Source organism: Dryobates pubescens, chromosome 7 (assembly GCF_014839835.1).
Source record: "Dryobates pubescens isolate bDryPub1 chromosome 7, bDryPub1.pri, whole genome shotgun sequence".
Classification (NCBI taxonomy): domain Eukaryota; kingdom Metazoa; phylum Chordata; class Aves; order Piciformes; family Picidae; genus Dryobates; species Dryobates pubescens.
In genome coordinates, this window is record NC_071618.1 from 9,011,052 (window position 1) to 9,031,357 (window position 20,306).

Sequence of the window (20,306 nt, forward strand, 5' to 3'; positions counted from 1 at the left end):
AAAAGAAAAGAAAAGAAACAGAACCACTTGAGAAATAAATATCAAGATTTGCATTTCAACTGTCCTGCTTTAAAAAGCCTCCTTAAATTTACTGCTTTCCTGTTACTTTCTTTGAATGACTTCCTCTTCAGTAACCCTAATTTTGCACCTGAACCTTCATTAAGATGCTCTAATGAGGACCATGTGGCATGTCAGGGGAGCTTCTGCCTGAGGATAGCACTGGGAGAGCTATGGTTTCCATGAGCTTGAGTCCTGAAGGTGGCCTTAGCTGCAGAATTGCGTTGGAGAAAACACAATAGATTAGCCGGTGTTAGCCACTAAAGAAAATGCTGCAAGCAGCTCTTCAGCACCATGGAAACAAAACTCAGGGTTATATTGACCTGCAGGCCCTCCTGCTCTCCACTACAACAGAGAGCAGCCTTATAGCTTGCAGTGGACTGTGATTCACAACACTGTCGTGGGGTTTTGCCTAGAGATTATTTGCAAAGTGCATTTTAATGGCTAGTGAAGTCACATCTATACACCATGGTAAAGTTTCTTTCAGACATAGCTTTTTGCAGGCCAAAAGAAATGTCAGGAACTTAAATAGTACTGAATTATTTCACTGACGGTGTAACTGCAGAAACGAGCTCCATTGCTAGTATGATGTTTGCATTGCTAGTTTTTTTCCCCATGGTTTAAATGTTTAGTGTGGTTTAGCACATGGGTGCTTTCAAAGCACTTTGAAGCTATTTCTAATTTCTCTTTCTCCACAGGAAAAATTGTCTTTGCTTGGGACAAATTCTATCTTCATTAGTCTAATATAGATCTGATCTAGATCAAATATACTTATTGTCCTTATGCCTAACTTACTTATAAGTGAGTCTGGGTTTTCTGATGTTCAGAGGAATTTAAGGAACTAACTGAAAACAGTATCTTTGCTCTGACAGCTTTGCATAAACAAAATCAGTTTGGGGTCAGCTTTACAGAATTTTTTCTCTAAAATCTTGAGAAATGTGACTCCTTTAAGTCAGTTTTGACTGTAAGGAACTCTGATGCAGTTGGCATTCCACATAGTGCACCTTACAGTACAAACAACAAAGCAAGCAACTACAAGCAAAGCCCTTTTCTTGGGATTATTGAATAGTGGTTTTTAGGAACTTCACATTTCACCAGTCTGACATATGTATCTTATTAGCAGCAACTTTAAGTTACTACTGGAATTACTGCCCATCTGGATGGTCAGATCATAGTATTAGAGCTGCTTGATTCTGCTGAAACAGCTTTGTTTAAATGTGAAGTGGACTTTGGATTATGTGGAAATGTTTTTCTCTTCCCAAAACTTCCTATTTTCCCCTCTATCCTAGTAGTTTCTGGCTTTGGGTATTTTGTGCATAGCAATCCAAAAGCTGTTGAAGTGGCACAGAATTTTTCCACAGAGAATGGTGCCTTTTTTTTATTCCCCTAGCAGGCATATGTAACTATGCAATAAAGAAACAAGTATCTCACTTTTGCTCCAGGGTAGCCAGGATTACCATGTGGTCCTTGATCACCAGGTTCTCCTTTTCTCCCAGGCAGGCCAGGGGTTCCTGGAAAGCCAGGAGGGCCAGGGGGGCCAGTAGAACCCCTTCTCATTTCTTCACTCAGAAGGCACGTACTGCAATCCCCTTCTTCGCCTAAGGAAAGGATTGGAAAGAGAAGAAAGAATGTCCTGACACAAAAGATAGACTTTCAGCCATATCCATTTTATATGCAGTCTTGAGAATACTTGACTAGTTTCTCCAATACTTCAGAAGAGTACTTCAATGTTTTTTTCCTTGTAAGAAACTAACACAATGTTTCACTGTTGTGTTAGCCCTAGATTATTTTTTTTGGTTCATGGGCATGTTCAATAGAATAGAATAGAATAGAATAGAATAGAATAGAATAGAATAGAATAGAATAGAATAGAATAGAATAGACCAGGTTGGAATAGACCTTCAAGATCATTGTGTCCAACCTATCATCCAACACCACCTAATCAACTAAACCATGCAACCAAGCACCCTATCAAGTCTTCTCCTAAACACCTCCAGTGAGGGTGACTCCACCACCTCCTCAGGCAGCCCACTCCAATGGGCAATCACTCTCTCTGTCTAGAACTTCCTCCTAACCTCCAGCCTAAACCTCCCTTGGTGCAGCCTGAGACTGTGTCCTCTTGTTCTGGCGCTGGTTGTCTGGGAGAAGAGACCAACCTCTGCCTGTCTACAACCTCCCTTAAGACAGTTGTAGAGAGCATTAAGGTCACCCCTGAGTCTCCTCTTCTGCAGGCTAAGCAACCCCAGCTCCCTCAGCCTCTCCTCATAGGGCTTGTGTTCCAAACCCCTCACCAACTTTGTTGCCCTTCTCTGGACACGCTCCAGCAAGTCAACATCCTTCCTAAAGTGAGGGGCCCAGAACTGGACACAGGACTCGAGGTGTGGCCTAACCAGTGCAGTGTACAGGGGCAGAATGACCTCCCTGCTCCTGCTGGCCACACTGTTCCTGATGCATGCCAGGATGCCATTGGCCCTCCTGGCCGCCTGGGCACATTGCACTTGGATGTGTTAAATTTCATGCTGCTGGATTCTGCCCACCTGTCCAGCCTGTCGAGGTCCCTCTGCAAAGCCCCTCTACCCTCCAGCAGATCAACACCTGCCCCCACCTTGGTGTGATCTGCAAATTTACTCAATGCCCTCATCCAGATCACCAATAAAGATGTTAAAGAGCATGGGGCCCAGCACTGATCCTAGGGGCACATCACAATAAACTCAAGACTGACCACAACGGAAACTTCAAGCAACACTTAACAGCAGATCACCTATTGAATTATTTGTTATAACTTACCTTTAGGTCCTTTTTGTCCTCTTGGCCCAGGGAAACCTTGCAAGCCAAATCTACCTGGTGTTCCTTCCTGTCCTTTTAATCCAAAGAGAGCACCTAGAAGTTTAATTAAATAAAAAAGTAAATTAATCGACTGCATATTTAATTTTCTTTTCTTTCTTCCCTCTTCCTTTGAGCTGCACTGCATTTGCCCTTTTATTGCCCCTGATGTTATTTACTGTCTAACACAGCCAGTTGCTATCTACCCTCCTCGCCACCTGTTTCGTTCCATTCCCTCAACCCACTTTCTCGCTTTGCCTTGCCAGCAGCTATCATTCAAATATTCAAAGATATGCCTGTAAGTTCTCATCATCTCTCTTCATGCACTTACCAGGGGATCCAGCAGGGCCAGGTGGACCACGGAGTCCTGGTTCACCATGCTTACCCGGAAACCCAGGCGGGCCCATCTGATAAGCAGGGGATCCTAATTCACCTTTTTCACCTTTTGGTCCCATTTCTCCTGGCAAGCCTGGCTTATCTCCATCCGCTGAAACAGAACCAGGGAAGAAGGTCAGGGCAGTTTCTTAGCAATTCTGCTGAAAGAGCTGTAATGTAGCAGAAGGGAATACTCAAAACTACACTTAGCAAGCAAGGAAAAATGAAAATATTTAGCACAGAGCCAAAATGGTAGGTTGTACTTTTCACTTGAGCAAATCGATAGCAGTATGGAAGCAAGGCTCTGTCATCATCTCTGCTTCAGTTATTTCTCCAGGGCCTCACTGAGGCTGAAAGAAAATGCTCTTCTCATTTTCCTCCCCCTGAGCCAGTAATCACAGAGTCACAGAAACTTTTTGGTTGGGAAAGACCTTTAAGATCATCATGTCCAACCATTATTTAACTCTACCAAGTCTGGTGCTAACCCATGTCCCTCAGAACCATATCTACAGCTTTGCACTGCATGTTTCATGGTTTGCACATGGAAATCCACTATCCTGACCCTGTATCAGCTAAAATTCACTATAAAGTTAAGCTGTTGGAAAATGTGTTGTTGGGATATTACCATCAGAGAATCCAGGAAGACCAGGAAGACCACGTTCTCCTTGCTCTCCTCGGTCTCCTTGTAGTCCGGAAGCACCTGGAAAGCCTGGATCCCCTCTTGCACCTGAAAGATATCCCCAGTTCCACAATACATGCATTTTAGTATGAAGGTGTTTGTGATACACTGCAGATTGCTAAATTCTTCAAATAGTAAATTAGGAACTTCAGGGCTTCAGAATATTAGAATTTGCAATTGTTTCTCAAAGGTGGGTCTAGAAATACAGAAATTTGCTCCCATATGTTGCCTCAGTCCAAACAAAGAAATGTACCTGAAAGATTTTCTGAAGCTCAACTACCTGTGAGCTGTGCATGGCCTGTCACAGGAATGGTATGGAGTTTCTGGGCTTATCTCTCTTACTAATATGCTGCTAGCATGACATTGCTTGTGGGAAGTACAGAAGACCAGCTCTCTGAGGACAGTCCTTTTCCTACAAGAAGTTGCCATTATAACATATATGGTGTGTCCAGTTCCCTGTCTCTTTTGTTCTCTCTCTCTCTTTCCGTGGTCTTTCTGCTCCTAAAAGCCTGGCAAGGTGTTCAGGGTGATCTGAACAACGTTTTGGGCCTCCTTTCCCCCTTTTCTGGGAGGAAGGAAAACATTAATTGTCAGACTTTCTGGCTTTCAACCAGACCCGTAAACTCAATGGTATGAGGAAGCAGGCTGGGGCAATAGCATGTGATTATCTGCTGTTTGCTGGCACCTTCCCTAGAATAGTTTTGGTCTTGGCAAATGGGTATCACCTTTTATGTGCTTCTAAGTCTGGCCAGCCAGAGCCACCACAGCTCTGCAGGACAGCTCACAGTGGCTGCTACAAGCCCAGTGAAAAGACCACAACGGAAATTTGTCCATTAAAAAAAAAAAAAGAAAATAAAAAAGAAGAAAGCCAGAAAAGCCTCTTTCTTCATTTGTTGTTCTTTATTCTTTCTAAATATGAATTATAGGAATGGTCTCTGCTGTGCTGCCATTGCTGCGCTTTATCAGAGTCTCTGAAACAGGATGCAGAAGACAGACTCTCCCATTATCCTTTTACTGGACAACAAAGCCAAACACTTTTTCCCTTGCTTCTTCTCTCTGATCATAGGAATATGCACAGATGCCATTTGTATAGCAAGCCAGCTTCTGCAGGAGAGACAAAGAAGGCACCTGTCTGCAAAAAGGTGATTGGAGCAGTCCCTGGGAAGGTGATTAGACCAGGAACAGTTTAGCAAGCTACAGGTTTTTAAGGTGCTCACTCTCAGAATTTCATGCTTTTGGTCTGTGTGGAAGGTAGCAAACAATAAGCAATCTATGCAAAACTCACCTTTCCTTGGGATGCGGGAAGGAAAATAGGAGACTGGTCCTGGAGGACCCATTTCACCTGGCTCCCCCTAGTAACAGAAGGTGAAGTATTACATCTAAGCACGTGAATCTTGAAAACTTCTTTTAAAATGGGAAGTATGCCCATGAAACACAAAGGAAACACTTGCAAAAACACTGACATGACTTTTAAGAAATCTCAGAGATTTCAAGTTAATAAAGCAGATAACTGGTTCTACAGTGGTGACATATACAAATGATATCACATGGCAGAAAAGCAAAAAAACCCCTAAATTACAATTGGGTTACTGCTTCTAGCAAAAGAAAGTCGAACAGTACCTTGCTGCCACTAGGACCATAGCCACCTGGTTGGCCATCTAATCCTGGAAAACCCTGTAATACAAATAAAAATGATTGAATTATTCTCTATCAGAAAGGGAATAAAATTATTTGATCTGTAGCAGCTGGCTTGCTCTGATGTTCATGTGAAAATTATGTAAGAGAGCTGAGCAATTTGTCTTCCTGGGCTGTAGTAATTTGTGTCCCATCAATTCTCCTCATTTTCTGATGTTCCATCTCTTTGACCAAACCTAAGTCCCATCAAGGCCAGAGGGACCTGCTGTGGCCCAGGCTCTGCACCCCTAGCAGTGTTGCAGATGGAAGAAGCACCTACATTGACACCATCCTGTGGAGGCTGCAGGATAGGCGAGATAGGGGATCCCCTTCATGTTAGCTGACCCTGAGATACATGGGCCAGGCAGCCAGAATACACCAACCTGCTCCAACAAGACTAAAGAAGCCTGAATCATTACAAGTGGACATATTTTCACTTGAATGCCAACAGCAAACAATGAAATAGCACTGAAGTGCACAGGTCCTTTTTGCCATTTTCCAGGTGGCTGGAATCTGTTTGGCTAAAAGATTACAACTTAGGACCAGCCCTGAAGGTGACTTCATCAAATTCTCCCACCATCAGGCATGCCATATCCCAGAGAAAATTCTCCATCCTCAATCCAGTAAATGTAATATTTCAGATCCTGCCCACTTCATTCTTTTAAAGGTTTGAGATCCAAAGCACATGGATTAAAACCCATGTGGAAAACCATGGTACACCCTGTCATGTGAGAGCACAGTTCAGCTGCTGGGGGTGCACAGAGCAAAGGAGAGATTTCAGAGATGCCTCTTCTGTATGCTTTACTCAGCAATTTGACAGCTTCTGTTCTCCATACAAAATGTTTATACATACCATGGAAATACACTAGTTTTAATAAGGTGAGCTTTCTAGGTGAAAAATATGGCCGGGTCATCAACCAATATCAATTAACAGTTTCACTGAAACCAGTAGGTTTGCATAATTCACACTGTTAGACTGTTATCCATCTCTTTTAAAATCTAGCATCTCCTAATTATCACAGAGAGCACAACTCCTACACGTAACCCGAATGCTAATAACCAGCTCTGTAAGTCACTTGGTGCAGTTTTGAAGCAGTACAAATACCACAGCCTTCAGCAAGCTGTCACAAAGTAAGCTTCGCGCTTCAGAGACCTCTCTACGATGAGGAGCCTCTTGAGTACGAGGTGTAAAATTTCCTTACACTAGGTGGAGCTGGAGTCCTAAAACTGAAGCCGGCAGCTTCCTCGTTCACCGCGGCTTCATCTGTGTGCAAACAGGACTCAGTCGTCCTTCCTTCCTTCCTTCCTTCCTTCCTTCCTTCCTCCCTTCCTTCCTTCCTCCCTTCCTTCCTTCCTCCCTTCCTCCCTTCCTCCCTCCCTCCCTTCCTCCCTCCCTTCCTTGTTCATTTAAATATCAACAAAAAGGAGGTCACAACACCACGCTGAGTAGGACATCCCTCCCATATACATGTTCTGCAATGACAGTCCAATCAAAACGATGCGCCTTTCACTAAAACTGTTGCCAAGATTCATTCTCAGTAAGAAGGTGACTCTGACTGTTTCTGACTGGAGCATGAACCTATGTTAAGGTTTTTAGTAGGCTTTAATGTGTTTTGCATCTGCCTCTCCAGGTACCTATCACCAATCACATAGTCCCTTTCACACCACCAGGTTGTGTGATTGGACCAGACAGCTGTGCAAATATGATTTTTACATTTCATGTACTTGCATGTCCCAGCTGTTCCACGTTATTCTTATGATGTCTGGGTTGCAATCCTTAAACAACTAAGGATGGAGATGCATGGAAAAGTCACTCATCCCATAGCTTCCACAATACCTCATGGAAGTAATTTCTTAATGCTGACTGAAGAAGCCCTTTTCTGAGATCAGACCAAAAGTATGAGATCTTCTGTGTCTGAGAGAATGCTATTTGAAATATTTGTGTGTGTTCCCACAGAGACACGTATTTCACTGGGATTTTTATCTGTTTCCTTCTCCTTTTCTCATAAACAAGATAACCATACAACTCAACCACATCTGCAGAAAGTTACTCAAAAAGTAACTTTCTGTATGTAGATAGAAAATTACAGAAATTGTGGTACTCTCAAAACATGGTCATGTTTTATGCAAAGTAGACTTGAACTTTAATTACAGGCCTTTTTTTTTTCCCTTCCCCCCCCCCACTGATGAGAAGAATAACTGACACAAAATTACAATGATGGATGAATCCAGATGATATTGGTTAGACTACAGCTGGTGTAATTACAGGCAGCACTTTTCCTCTAGAGTTTACTTTTCAGACAGACTGTCTACATATGTGTTAAAACCAACAGTCCTGTATGAAATACTCACTCTTTCTCCACTGAGTCCTGGAAAACCATTGATGCCAGGCAGTCCCTATTGAAGACACAGTAAAATGAGCAAAACAAAGTGACATCATAACATCCTAATGGTGAAGAATCATTGTTATTTCTTAGAGAAAATAAATCTGTCAGCTTGAAAGTCTTAACACTATCAGTTAGAGTTCAGATACTTTATCAATGACATTCATTTATGGTGCAAAGAGCATGGGTCTCAAATCCAGTCTGGCATTTTAATCAATGCTTTCTAAACTGATTGTGAGGATTTTGAAGACAACTGAGGTGTTTTTTTTAAATATATGCTGAGTACTGTTCTTCCTCTGTTTAAGCACTTAAGAAACACTGTCTCAAAAGAAGCATCTGTAGGTGCTACATATTAGTAATACTTAAATTAGCTTGCTTTCTGGGGTCACAAGTAACCAGGGCCCAAACTCGTGTTTGTAAACAGTACTCTGAAAGAGAGCTAAGATGAAAGCAGTGAAATACGGTCTCTTGTGGACCAGGACACTAACCTTGGTTAGTGAGCACAGCTTTAGGTAAGAGGTGCACAGGACTTCCCAATGATGGCACAGGCATACCTGTGAGCCTTGGGTGGCCCTTCTCCCACTACCACTTCAAAATGGCCTTTTCACTTTCTCTATCAGAAAGTTCTGAGCTGGCAGGCTGAAGAACTATTGTTTCTATAGTTAGTTAATCTGGGTTTTGTTCCTGAAGGCAAATTCTCATCTCGGATTTACACATTCAGTTGGGTGAATTTTAACCTATAATGACTGACTTACCCTTTGTCCTGGGTAGCCCATTACGCCTTCTTCACCTTTTTCAGGAGGAAAGAGAAGTACACCCTAGGAAACATTACATGTCAATTCAACATATTTCTTCATTATGTGACAAAAATTTGTAATACTGTTTTAGGGAAGCCAAACAGGAAGAAGACATCAGTGTAACACATGAAGGATCTAATAATAGCTGCATGTGAAAGAACTGTTGTCCTTAAAATGAAGTGTAACATGCTTCCTTCTTTACAATAGCCATCACAGGCCATTAGGGAGAGGATAGGGTTTCCCTCTTATCATCTCCTCCTCCTTTATTTTCTTCTGTGGCTGCAACTCTGAAGAACAGCCAAAGCAATTGTTCAACGATACAACTAATTAACCAACTCAATTTATGCCCAGACTGTTACCCCAGAGAGCTACTTGGCAAACACAGGCATGTTGCTATCCATCTCACTAGCAAAAAGCTCAGAAATAAACACAGACCCTTTTGCTACATCAGCACAAAATCTATGGTTATCCTCATGCAGGCAACAAAAATCTGCATGTGTAAAATCTGACCAACAGCTGAAGAGCTGGATAATAACTGCACATGGAGGGCATCAGGGCTCACACTGTGACCTTCTCCCATAACCTTGCAGAGAAGCTGACCAGACCATCTGAGAAAATAAAGCTCTGCAAAATGCTCAGTGAGGCATCCCTAATTGGTAAAGACTGCATTTTAAACCACTCTCAGCAGTAAAAAAGAACCACTCAATGGCAAAGCTATTTAGACAGACTAGAGGTTGTCTGTGAGTTAACTAAACCACATTCATTCAAGCCTGGTTGACAGCTCTAAACGATACAGCAACACATGGGATTACTGTCTGCTTACTCAACAAACAGGCTTACTGATCAATGAGACCCAAAAGTCTGCATGTCCTAGAGAGTAGACTTGAAAAGGACAGAGGAAATTTCCATATATACTTATTTAGTGCCATTTACTGGAATTTTTAAACATAGATCAGCAGATCAGCAGCAATAATGATATTTATTCATAGTTAAAGCTAAAATCAAAAAGTGTGTGAGAGAAATTCTCATTTTGGTAAACCAGTACAAGAGCAACTGACTGCAGAGTTACTAGATGTCATGCTATTTAGTTTTTCTAAAGCATCAGAACTGATGTCTCTGTTTGTGTTGCTTTGCATATTGCATCATTTCAATGAAGAATGCACCACTATTAACTCCAATATTATTGTTTGTCATTACATTTCTCCACTTGACTTACTGGAATTCCAGCTTCTCCCTTTTGTCCAGGATCTCCTCTTTCACCCTAACAATAAAGAAAAAGTATTCAGACACGATAGACATTCCCATTTACATTTCAGTAACTTCTCTACAACATAAAGTGAAAAAAGTTGATCAAGAGAAAAACACACCACCACCTTTGTGCTGTTCATTATTTATACTCTTGTTACATGAAATGCATGTTTTCATAAGAAGTTTTTCAGTCAGCTTTTACAAAGGTTTCTGGGAATGCATACACCTCAGGTTGTTTCCAGGCTTGTTCATGAGATGTATGGGTGGTGAGTGTCTGAGTTATGCCTACAAATACACGCACTTCTCCCATTTTTACCTACTAATTATCTACAATCAGTCTGATCAAAAGTAAGATGTTAGGATGAAACAAACCACAGCCTAAAGCCTAGTCACTATATTGATGGTATCTCCACTGAATATAAAGGCTCTCCAGATAAGTAGCTAATATGTGGGCATCTCTGCTTACTCATGGAAATCCCAGCATGTGTATTACCTACTGCAGACTGTAGACTTGTTAAAGGTATTTTCCATCTTTCAGTATCATACCTATTAACCTATCTTACTGCAGAAATTGCATGAGCCACATGAATTTTCTAACTTCAATATTGGAGTGAAAAACCACTGGTCTGGAGGTTGGTGTCTGATACAGAATACATGCACACAGGGCATGAGTACCTCTGCTCTCAGCAAGAAACTGCACCTTGCTGCTGAGGTTTTCTCCAATACAGACAAAAAAGCTTACAAATATCTGTGCTATATAGATATTGTATAACCAAACACAGTCATTCAGATAGCTTCCCTTAAAAAATGCTTCTTTTCTAGGAAGAAAATTTCACTCACTATTATGAAAAATAAGATACTGGATGATTTCTCAGCAGGTGTTTCTGCTTGTAAAATGAGAGGATGTGTCATAGCCAGTAGTTGCACAGTTAATAAAAAGAACAAGTTTGCCTAAAGCATCTCTAGGCTGTGAGAAGTGCTTTCTGAATGACTTCAGCCACCCTAGTTTCAATAAATACTTCATGATCCAAGCTATGGAAAAGAGGCAGATTTCTCTTTTTATATATTAAAGTACTATATGTAAAAGGACATTTGCACAGTATTTCAAATTTGGCATTTGCAGAGTTCTTGTCTCCTTATGCATTCTGGCAAAATATGCTGTGTTACCTTGTGTTTATCAGAGGGGACACCCATCAGTTCTCTTGTAGGAAGCCCTGGTGGACCTGGAGGACCTGGGGAGCCCTGGAACAAAAGTAAGGGTACATTTACTAACAATAAGTACTTGCATTACCTTGTCAATCTGTTGATCAGCACAGGGTTTAAGAAACCGCCACAAAAGGAGTAGTGCAGGTTTGTCCCTTCTATGAGTATGGTTCCAAATGTCTGAATAAATTGATGGCAAGATAAATTCATTTTGTGCTGGGATTAACACACAGGAAATACTCGCTCTTGCCCGCTATGTTTCCAGAATGACCGAAAAGGTTATGGCTTTATATAAAGTGGTCTGGCTTTATAAACTTCAGAAGTGTTCTCTCTGTGTTGGTGCAAAGGAGGGCACAGCTAGATCTAGATATGTAGAAGTTAGTTCAGCTATGACATCCCTTATGGTGATGATAATTACTGTCAAATCTAACAAACTTGTTTGTTTTTCTCTTACAATTACATAATACAATCACAAATTAAGTATTTAAAATATGTTCCTTTCTAACAGCAAACAACATCAAACTGTCCTTTAGTGCTGATATTAATTCGTTTTCCTTTACCTGTTCACCTTTTTCCCCATAGAAACCAAGGCCCCTGTTGCCCTGCAAAAAAACAATAGGTCAAGATTTACCACTCAGTTTTACAACTCAGTTTTCTAATGTCAAACTCAAATATAAACATGCTTTAAAGGCCTTCTCAGGCTTACGAGTCTGCAGGACACCACTAAAGAACTGCAATCAAATAATAGTCTAGGTTTATCTCAAAGTATTTTTATAGACTTAAAAATATTTTTATAGTCCTAAACATTCAGAAAGACAACTGTAATTAAAATCTCAGGCTACCAGTGCTTCTTACAACACAATTTGAGGCATTCACTGACTAATGTTGTGAAAAGATCAAGCAATCTTAAATAAAAATACCTAAGTGGGCTGGAACAATGAGCTTATCTATTTTTGATATGGAAATATAATTGAATATTGTAAAGGCTGCAAGGATTCTCTGTTCATGGGAAGCTACTGTGACTACAGTAGCAAATGAGATCTGGCTCTAGAACTGGTTTAATCTTTTCAGGGCAGGCGATCCCAGTGTAAGATTAACTTCTCATGGTATGCAGCCAGCACAGAAGGTCTTGTGCTACACAGCCTTTGGTACAGCCTGTGGTTCTTTATTTTACTGCCTTGAAGTGGGTCTTGGATCAACTTCAGCAACACAAAATCAACATAAACAACTGTGACACAAAGACTTACTTGTGGTCCTTGTGCTCCTGGGGGCCCTGGTGGTCCCTGGGGAAGCACAACAGGAGAGCAAGTTACTTGTTGCTTTCCAATCGATACATGCAGGAGGTCAGTTACTTTATGTTGAAATAGAAGCACATATTTAGAATGTAATGTATTCCTCAGCATTCAATGTATTATCCTCACTACATTAGCCGTGCCTACTGTTCTGAAAAACACCCTGCTAAGTCACACAGTAATCTTTCCTAACAGAGTAGCAGTTCCCAAGCACAGGCCTGAAGAAACCACCATTATTTTATTTTTTTTTTCAAGTAGTAAGAACTTGTGGGTTTGGATCTTGAATTTAAGATCATACCTAAAGTTAAGTGTATCTTTGAGTACTTCACTGGACTGGTGTCTTGGTACTGCATTCATCTGTAAAGGGAGTTGAACTACTGTATGCATCTCAGATTACCTATTTGGTATGTACAGAGCGAAATCCAAGGAAGATGGTGGGAAATGAAACTATTAGGGGGATAAAAGCTGCCAGAGTCTAACAAGAAGGGTAGTAGGAAAGCCATTAATTGGAGAGACAATCTATCTTGCTTCAGTCAGCTGAGGTAGTTAAGAGGCTCCAAAGGGCCAAACACATTAAAAGCTGTCAAATGAGGAAAAGGTGAGGTGAATAAGAAATACGAGCTGTTCACAGAAGATAGCGAACAAGAGGCATAGAAAAGAGAAAGACCTGCAAATAGACCTGCAAAAGAGAAAGACCTGCAATCCATCTACTAAGCCCCAAAGGGGATGTAACTGGATTATGCAAGATCAATCCTCAACCTGCAAGGCAAAGATAGTAACATTCAGGTGAAACCTGAACTTGTTAGGCATCTCTACTATGTACCTTTGTGTGCATGAACAGTAGACTTGTCTTGAAAGAATATTTTTGAATCAGTTTTGGTTAGTCAAGTAGCCTGTGAACTGTTGTCTAATATATTGGGCAGGTGCACTGTGCAGGGCATCCCACTGCCTGGAGGCCCTGCAGGGTCTTGGGGGAGCCATGTTCCCTGGTCCCTGGTCATAGAAGCGAGTCACATCTTTAGGGACAGTAAAGATAGTATTTTGTTAAGAGCTAAAGATGGTGGGGATCCATTCATTCTGTAAGAGTGCTCAAAAGAGATGCTGCCAAGATGGCAACCAGAAGGATATAGTCATGGAGCTCAGAAAATGTACGGTTCCCAGCACTCCTAACATCCATGACACATATCTGGGAATATGAGTAACTGCAGGCTGGGCTTCTATGTGAAGCTCATGAACTTTGTGGGTTCACTCTAGAGAAAGATTAATGAAAGGACCAAAGTGTTTTCCCCTCAGGAGGACCAGTGCAGAAAGACAAGGTGCAGCTTCCTCCAGGTGATAAAACAGGCCACTGCAGAAAACTACCTTTGGAAAGGCTTAGCGTGCCATTGTTTTCATCCTAGAAATTACCTTTCTTGAGGGAGGTGTCCCTGAAAACAGCTGTAGAAGTTCTGTGTAAGAAGCTTTGAATTAATTTCTTTCCCCCTCAGATCAGTGATCTAGACCAGGTCTGAAGTGAATTTTGGCAGAACAAATGAAAAAGCAAATGCTATAAAGCTGTCTCACAGAGGGAAAAAGCAATCATAAAAGAAACCAAAATATACTGAATTTGAACAACAGCTTCTCACCCATAAAACTATTAATCATGGTAACAAGAAATGTAGAAAATGGTATCTGGAGAGAATACAATCTTCCCAAAAAACTATTCAGAAACAGTTCTCTACATCAATGCTGTAAATGTAGATTTTGGAAAAAAAAAAGAAAATAGTTTTAAAATAAGATTGTATTCTAAAGAGTAATGAAGAATGTTATCTATCAGGGGAGACCTTATTGCTGTCTACAACTACCTTAAGGGAGATTGTAGACAGGCAAGGGTTGGTCTCTTCTCCCAGGCAACCAGCACCAGAACAAGAGGACACAGTCTCAAGCTGCACCAGGGGAGGTTTAGGCTGGATGTTAGGAAGAAGTTCTTCACAGAAAGAGTGATTGGCCACTGGAAGGGGCTGCCCAGGGTGGTGGTGGAGTCACTGGAGGTGTTTAAGAAGAGACTGGATGAGGCACTTGGTGCCATGGTTTAGTTTATTAGATGGTGTTGGGTGATAGGTTGGACTTGAGGATCTCTAAGGTCTTTTCCAATCTGGTTAATTCTATTCTATTCTATCTGTTCAGTCTTCTGTAGGAAATTGTGGAGAGTTAATATACACATCTTTTATGAGCAGAAAAGACATCATATTCAGATCCTGATATTTTTGACAAATCAATGTAGGGGGATGTAGACTAGTCAGCACTGAATAATCTTTACAAACAAGACACTTTCAAGGAGGTTAAAGAAATACAATACAAATCAAAAGCCTCTGGCAACATGGGCTGAAAGAAACTGTATCTCTTTTTGCAATATTCATCCTTGTAGAATCAGTGTCTCACAGCGAGTTTTAAAAGGTTTTGCAGCCAAGGACACACGTACTTGCTATTTCTAACCTGGTTTTATTATCCTTTTGCTAGGTTACAAACCAACATAATAGAACTTGCTGAGATAATTCATCTGTTAGGTTCATTCTCTACAGAACATATTTCAAATATAGAATAGAATAGAATAGAATAGAATAGAATAGAATAGAATAGAATAGAATAGAATAGAATAGAATAGAATAGAATATACTTACTGGTCGTCCTCGCTCTCCTCTTGGACCAACAGGTCCCTGAATACCCAGAGCACCTGGAGATCCCTTTAAATAAATAAGAAACAAGCCATCAGTTAATGTTGCCCTGATATCAGTTACTATTGAGGATTTATTACATTTGCTGCAATACTACTTACTTGAAAGCCATTGAGCCCTGGATCCCCCGGTTCTCCCTAAAAAACAACAAAAAAGGCAAAAAATGCAGTAAATACTACATAATGAATTGAATAAAATTTTTTTCCTCACTCAGTTTTTCTCTCTCACTCTGAAAACTAATCATAACATCAATGCTACACAAATCCTTATGTACAGATGCATTCAATACAGGTGTTGAGATAACCGAACGTGGGGCACACAGATCTTGTGTTTTCTATATGTAGTACAGCTGTACACAAGAGAGTAGGAGGGTATAAAGTTTGCTGGGGATCCAATTTACAAGGCTGACATGGAGAATACACTGAGTTTAATTCTTTTAATTCTTTTTTTTTTTTTCAGTGGCTTAAGTAGGGCTACACCATTAGCCAAAATGTACAAGCTCATTTTTCCTGAGTTGCATGAGGATTACAGAATCATTTTGATTCTCTTCTGAGTCACTAAAAGCGTTTAGAACATACTGTTTTCACTGACCACATATTTTAACTGCAGTACATGTTGAAATGTTTTTGGAAATTCGATCAAAAAATGTTCTAGCACAAAGACTTTGCAATGCCCATAAATAACACGGTATTTAGTCCAAACACCTTCAATCATTTTGAATAGCGTCTGAACTATCTAATTAATTTGAATTCAGTTAACAGACTACTTCAGGCAACCAAGTACTTTATGAAATGAATACAGGTGTCGGTATCTTTGGCTACAATATACTTTAGCAATTCTTTATCATTATTTAGTTATTCCTTAACCATTCCTAGTTACCAACAAGTGCAGGAAAGTAAAGGAAGATTCCATTAAAAATACAGGCAGCTTATAAATATGTCAATGAAAACCCTATTTTGGCATTCATCGCTGGCACAAAATATACACGAACAATGTCAGCAGATGCCCTCTGTGCCAAGAACAGCTCAGATGTGGCTTTGCACATAAATTTGTCACAATTTATATTCTAACAGCACACGCAACCCCTTTTCTTTATCTGATACCTTGAAATTATACAAGAATCTTTATAGGAGAAAGTGCTAAAAGTGATTACAAAACAATTTTGAAGGATTGGTACAGCAAAAGCACCCATAGGAATACTTGGGGTTACCAACTAACTAATATATTGAAGCACTTTTTATCCCAAGTCAGCCAAACTTCTGCATGGAAATTATATAGAAAGGATGCTAATATTAATTACAATCATTCAGTGGACAAAAAATATGGCAAAGGAATGATTTTGGCATGCGTGACACAAATGTAGTAATTACACAAAGACGGTAATACCAAAACTACAACATCTTCAGTGCCTCTGCAATCAACCTGTATGCTGCAACTTCTTGCAAATAAGTGAGTAGTGATTTTTTTTCCCCCCTGGATATTAGACAGACTTTGCTGTAACCAGAGAAAGCAGAAGCTGCCTTTGCAAAGTTGCATAGTACTGAAATAGGCCTCTTGGGACTTGTCTGTCCAAGTGTAAGAAAAAATAACTCTCCATTGTCTGCTAGTAAAACTGTGCTGAGCATGAGTAACTCAGGATTTAGAGACATACCCTGTATTGGCTTGCAATGTCCGGTGGCAATATATAGGGCTCCCCCTTCTGGCCCTTTGGCCCTTGGACTCCCTGGAGGGTACCAAAATAATAATAGAGGTAAGCTTTCACATCATTTATGTTAGCACGTAAACAGCTGTCAGTAACCAAAAATATTTGTTGGCATTTTCATGAGCATACACATACCACTGTTCAGAAGCAGAGATTTTAATGGTTTAAAAACAAAGTGTAAACTCTCACAGCATGTAAAAGAACGAATTTCTGATTCCACAAGAAGAATCCCCCATTCCCTGAGAATGGCATTACAGGTCAGCACCTCCTAGCTAGAGCAGCAGCTGCAGCTCCCCAGAGCTGATACAGGCCCTGGGAAATTCAGGAGTCACACTGGTCACCTCAGCATGATCCTATGTATCACACCACAGAAAGCCAATACTTTGGCCTTGGGCAGGGAAGGAAAAGGTTACTTTCATCAGGAATTCTGAGTTTAATATTATTTATTGCTTCTGGATAAAGCTGGAAGACCTATGCAACAGGTACAGCCCTGGTTGCAATTTAATAACTAAGCATAATGCAGTGTGTCCATGGTAAGTACACTCTGCTGGGCCAAAAGGGAGCTCCATTAAAAGATGTCCCATTTGCTTACAACACACATGTGAACGAAACCCACTTCAGCAATGACCTTAGCTTCAGGTACTCGTTTACCGTCAGCCACTTACAATGGTGCCGGGAAAACCAGAGAATCCGGGAGTCCCCGAGTCACCAGGGTCACCTACTGTCCCATTACAGCCATCATGACCTGGTTTCCCCCTTGGTCCTGGTTGCCCTGGATGACCCTGTTGAGGGAAAAAAAAAAAGTTTAAAAAAAAAAAAAGAGAAGAAGAAAAAAAAAGTGTTTATCTACCCATCTGTTTCTAGTTTTCCTTTTCCTGTAGTCACACAGTATTTAGACATTCTCACATTAAGCCCAAGGCTTGGATCCATGGGAAACTCAGATTTTCAAAGACAGAAACAGACAGTGCTTTTTTTTTTAATATAGTTGCAGCTTGAACCAGATGCCCCAGACAGCATGAAAAAATGAGTAGCGAAGGACCTTTCAGAAAGGGTAGGAAAGCTGTGTTCAATGCAGGCTCTGTTAGACAGAGAACTAAGCCAGATGAGGCTGCTGTGCAGGGAGCCACCAAGAACTGGGATTGTTAAGCATTTCAGTGCTTCACACTGGAAGAGTGGGAAGAAAGGTTTCTTGCTGGCTTTGAACAGCTTCCAAGCTGTTAAAACAGGCAGAGATGCTTTTGGAGCTAGGCTGAGTGTTGTGATGAGGCTGTAAGTATGAAGATGGGAAGGAAACAGTAGGGAGCCAAGGGGCACAGCAGAACCTCCACACTGAGCCTCTAAGACAGTTAGTTACTCTTGTCTCAAATTGGATTTCCATCACTGTACCCACATTCACCTTAAATGCTGTTGCTTCTGTTTTGCACTGGGACTGATGAGAAGCAAATCCACCTTTGAGGGGCACAGCCAGAAAAACCAGAAACCAACATAAACCATTTCTCCCTTCTTTATCTAAAGCAACTGTTTTTTTCTTTGCTTCAGCTCCCTTACTTAGAAGAAAAATAAATCTGTTCACATCCTTAACTAACTCCATCATATATTGGCATTCCTTACCCCAGAAGAGGTTCAGGCTTGCCTTCATCCCATTAGCCTCCAGTCTCACCTCCCACCACTCTACCATTACATTTTGTATATATGCCTATCTGTCTGATGCCTTCTAATGGTCAGCTGATTGGAGAATGTGAGTGAAAAGGGTAAAGGAGCTTAAGCACAGGACACACAATGAGTATACAGGTTCAACTACTGTCTCAAGGTATTTACCCCTCACAGTGCAATGTGAAGAGGTTGGGAATGTAGGGCTGAAGAAGCAAACCTGCTCAAGTAAGAGAAGCCTTGGTCCAGATATAGCAATATGGGGTTTCACAGGGGAGTGATTTACTCTCCTTCCCAAGACATTACAGTGCTTAGAGAAAACTCAGTATGACGTGGTGAGATGAACAAGATCCTTAATAGGAATGGAAAAGAGGGTCTTCTGCTTTTCCTTTAAAAGAGAGGAGGAGGACTGTGAGAGAGAAAGCCCTGGAACTCAATAGGGAGATCTTCTGGAAACAAAGAAAGGGTGAAAGCATAGTGGATGTGGATGCGTGGGCTGCAGAACAGGGCCCTGTGTCAGGAAGCACTACAAAGGAAACCCAAGCCTGGGAACTCTGTCCAGGGATTCCAGTGACTCAGATTTCTTTGTTATTTTATGACACAAGATGTAAAGAAGTGTAAGCTGGGAAAATACTGTGCTGTGAACTTTACCCGTTTTTCCTCTTTGAATGTTTCAGTTTCATGGACCTAGTCAATTTGTTCAAAGTTTGACACTGTTTCATGCTCAGTAAGTTTTTAAAGACTATCTCAAGCATGCCACATGAGACAGAAAGCAAATAATAATGGTTAGCATTCTTAAAATCATTGGTCTTCCTGTGTACTTTGCAAGTTTGAAATACTTTAGGAATGACCCACTGGTGTCCTTTGCTCACAAGTTTAAGATACGCAAAGTACTTATCTCACAGCTCTTTCCTACTAAAGACCATGCTTAGCTGAGTGTCCTCCAGGGACACACAGGAAATTTCCATCCTTTTTTGTCCCACTTACAAGGGGATTTCTCCATAGGACAAAGCAAATGGACCTTAATTATCTGAGGGAATCAGAGGGAGCACAGATTCTGCTCTCTTGTGTACCTGTACTTGCACTCACTTCAGTATATGTCCTTAGCTTAAATGTGTGTATGTGGTAGAGGCTGAATTTAGCCCAGATATTTTAATCAAAGTAGAAAGGTTTTAAACTAGCCTACAATATTTGCAGTTAGTGATTTCTTACAGATGAGGTAACTGGCTACTTACAGGAATGCCATCTGCCCCGGGGAATCCAGTGACTCCTCTTTGTCCCTAGAGTGAAACAGCACAGTTAAAATGATGTTCTGCCAGCACTTTGCTCATTAGCTAAAACATCTGATATTCAAAAGTTACCACTTCTCCTTTGGGTCCACTTATTCCTGGATATCCTCTTTCACCTTTGTGACCTTTGGGACCTTGCAGTCCTGGGATCCCCATCAATCCTGGTGGTCCAGTGAATCCCTGTGATCCAAGGAGTCCTGGCTGGCCCTGATAAAAAGAATAAAAAAGCATTTATTTAGGAACAGTTGTGATGTGTGAAGCTGGATTAGTTATCACTGCTACAGTGGAGTCAATCTCTTGAAGAGAAAATAAACACAGGATCTCTATCTGTTCCAGTAGGCCAGACTTTTTGATGAACATCATCTGGAATCACCATGCAGAGAAACAGTGACGGCACTGTGTGTGACAAAATCAATACA

General features: G+C 41.0%; 1 protein-coding gene across 1 annotated transcript in view; it reads right to left on the minus strand.

Moving 5' to 3' along the window:
- Positions 1–20,306, minus strand: part of COL4A2 (collagen type IV alpha 2 chain) — a 151,226-nt gene that overhangs the window by 33,829 nt on the left and 97,091 nt on the right. The window contains exons 4-21 of the mRNA XM_054162871.1: positions 19,960–20,094; positions 19,834–19,878; positions 17,614–17,730; positions 16,898–16,969; positions 15,348–15,383; positions 15,193–15,255; positions 12,488–12,523; positions 11,801–11,842; positions 11,205–11,279; positions 10,006–10,050; positions 8,748–8,810; positions 7,961–8,005; positions 5,555–5,608; positions 5,220–5,286; positions 3,881–3,982; positions 3,212–3,367; positions 2,845–2,937; positions 1,489–1,655 (exon numbers count right to left, since the gene is read on the minus strand). Of these exons, the coding sequence (XP_054018846.1) occupies positions 1,489–1,655; positions 2,845–2,937; positions 3,212–3,367; positions 3,881–3,982; positions 5,220–5,286; positions 5,555–5,608; positions 7,961–8,005; positions 8,748–8,810; positions 10,006–10,050; positions 11,205–11,279; positions 11,801–11,842; positions 12,488–12,523; positions 15,193–15,255; positions 15,348–15,383; positions 16,898–16,969; positions 17,614–17,730; positions 19,834–19,878; positions 19,960–20,094 (1,413 nt within the window). The remainder of the gene's footprint in view (positions 1–1,488; positions 1,656–2,844; positions 2,938–3,211; positions 3,368–3,880; positions 3,983–5,219; positions 5,287–5,554; positions 5,609–7,960; positions 8,006–8,747; positions 8,811–10,005; positions 10,051–11,204; positions 11,280–11,800; positions 11,843–12,487; positions 12,524–15,192; positions 15,256–15,347; positions 15,384–16,897; positions 16,970–17,613; positions 17,731–19,833; positions 19,879–19,959; positions 20,095–20,306) is intronic.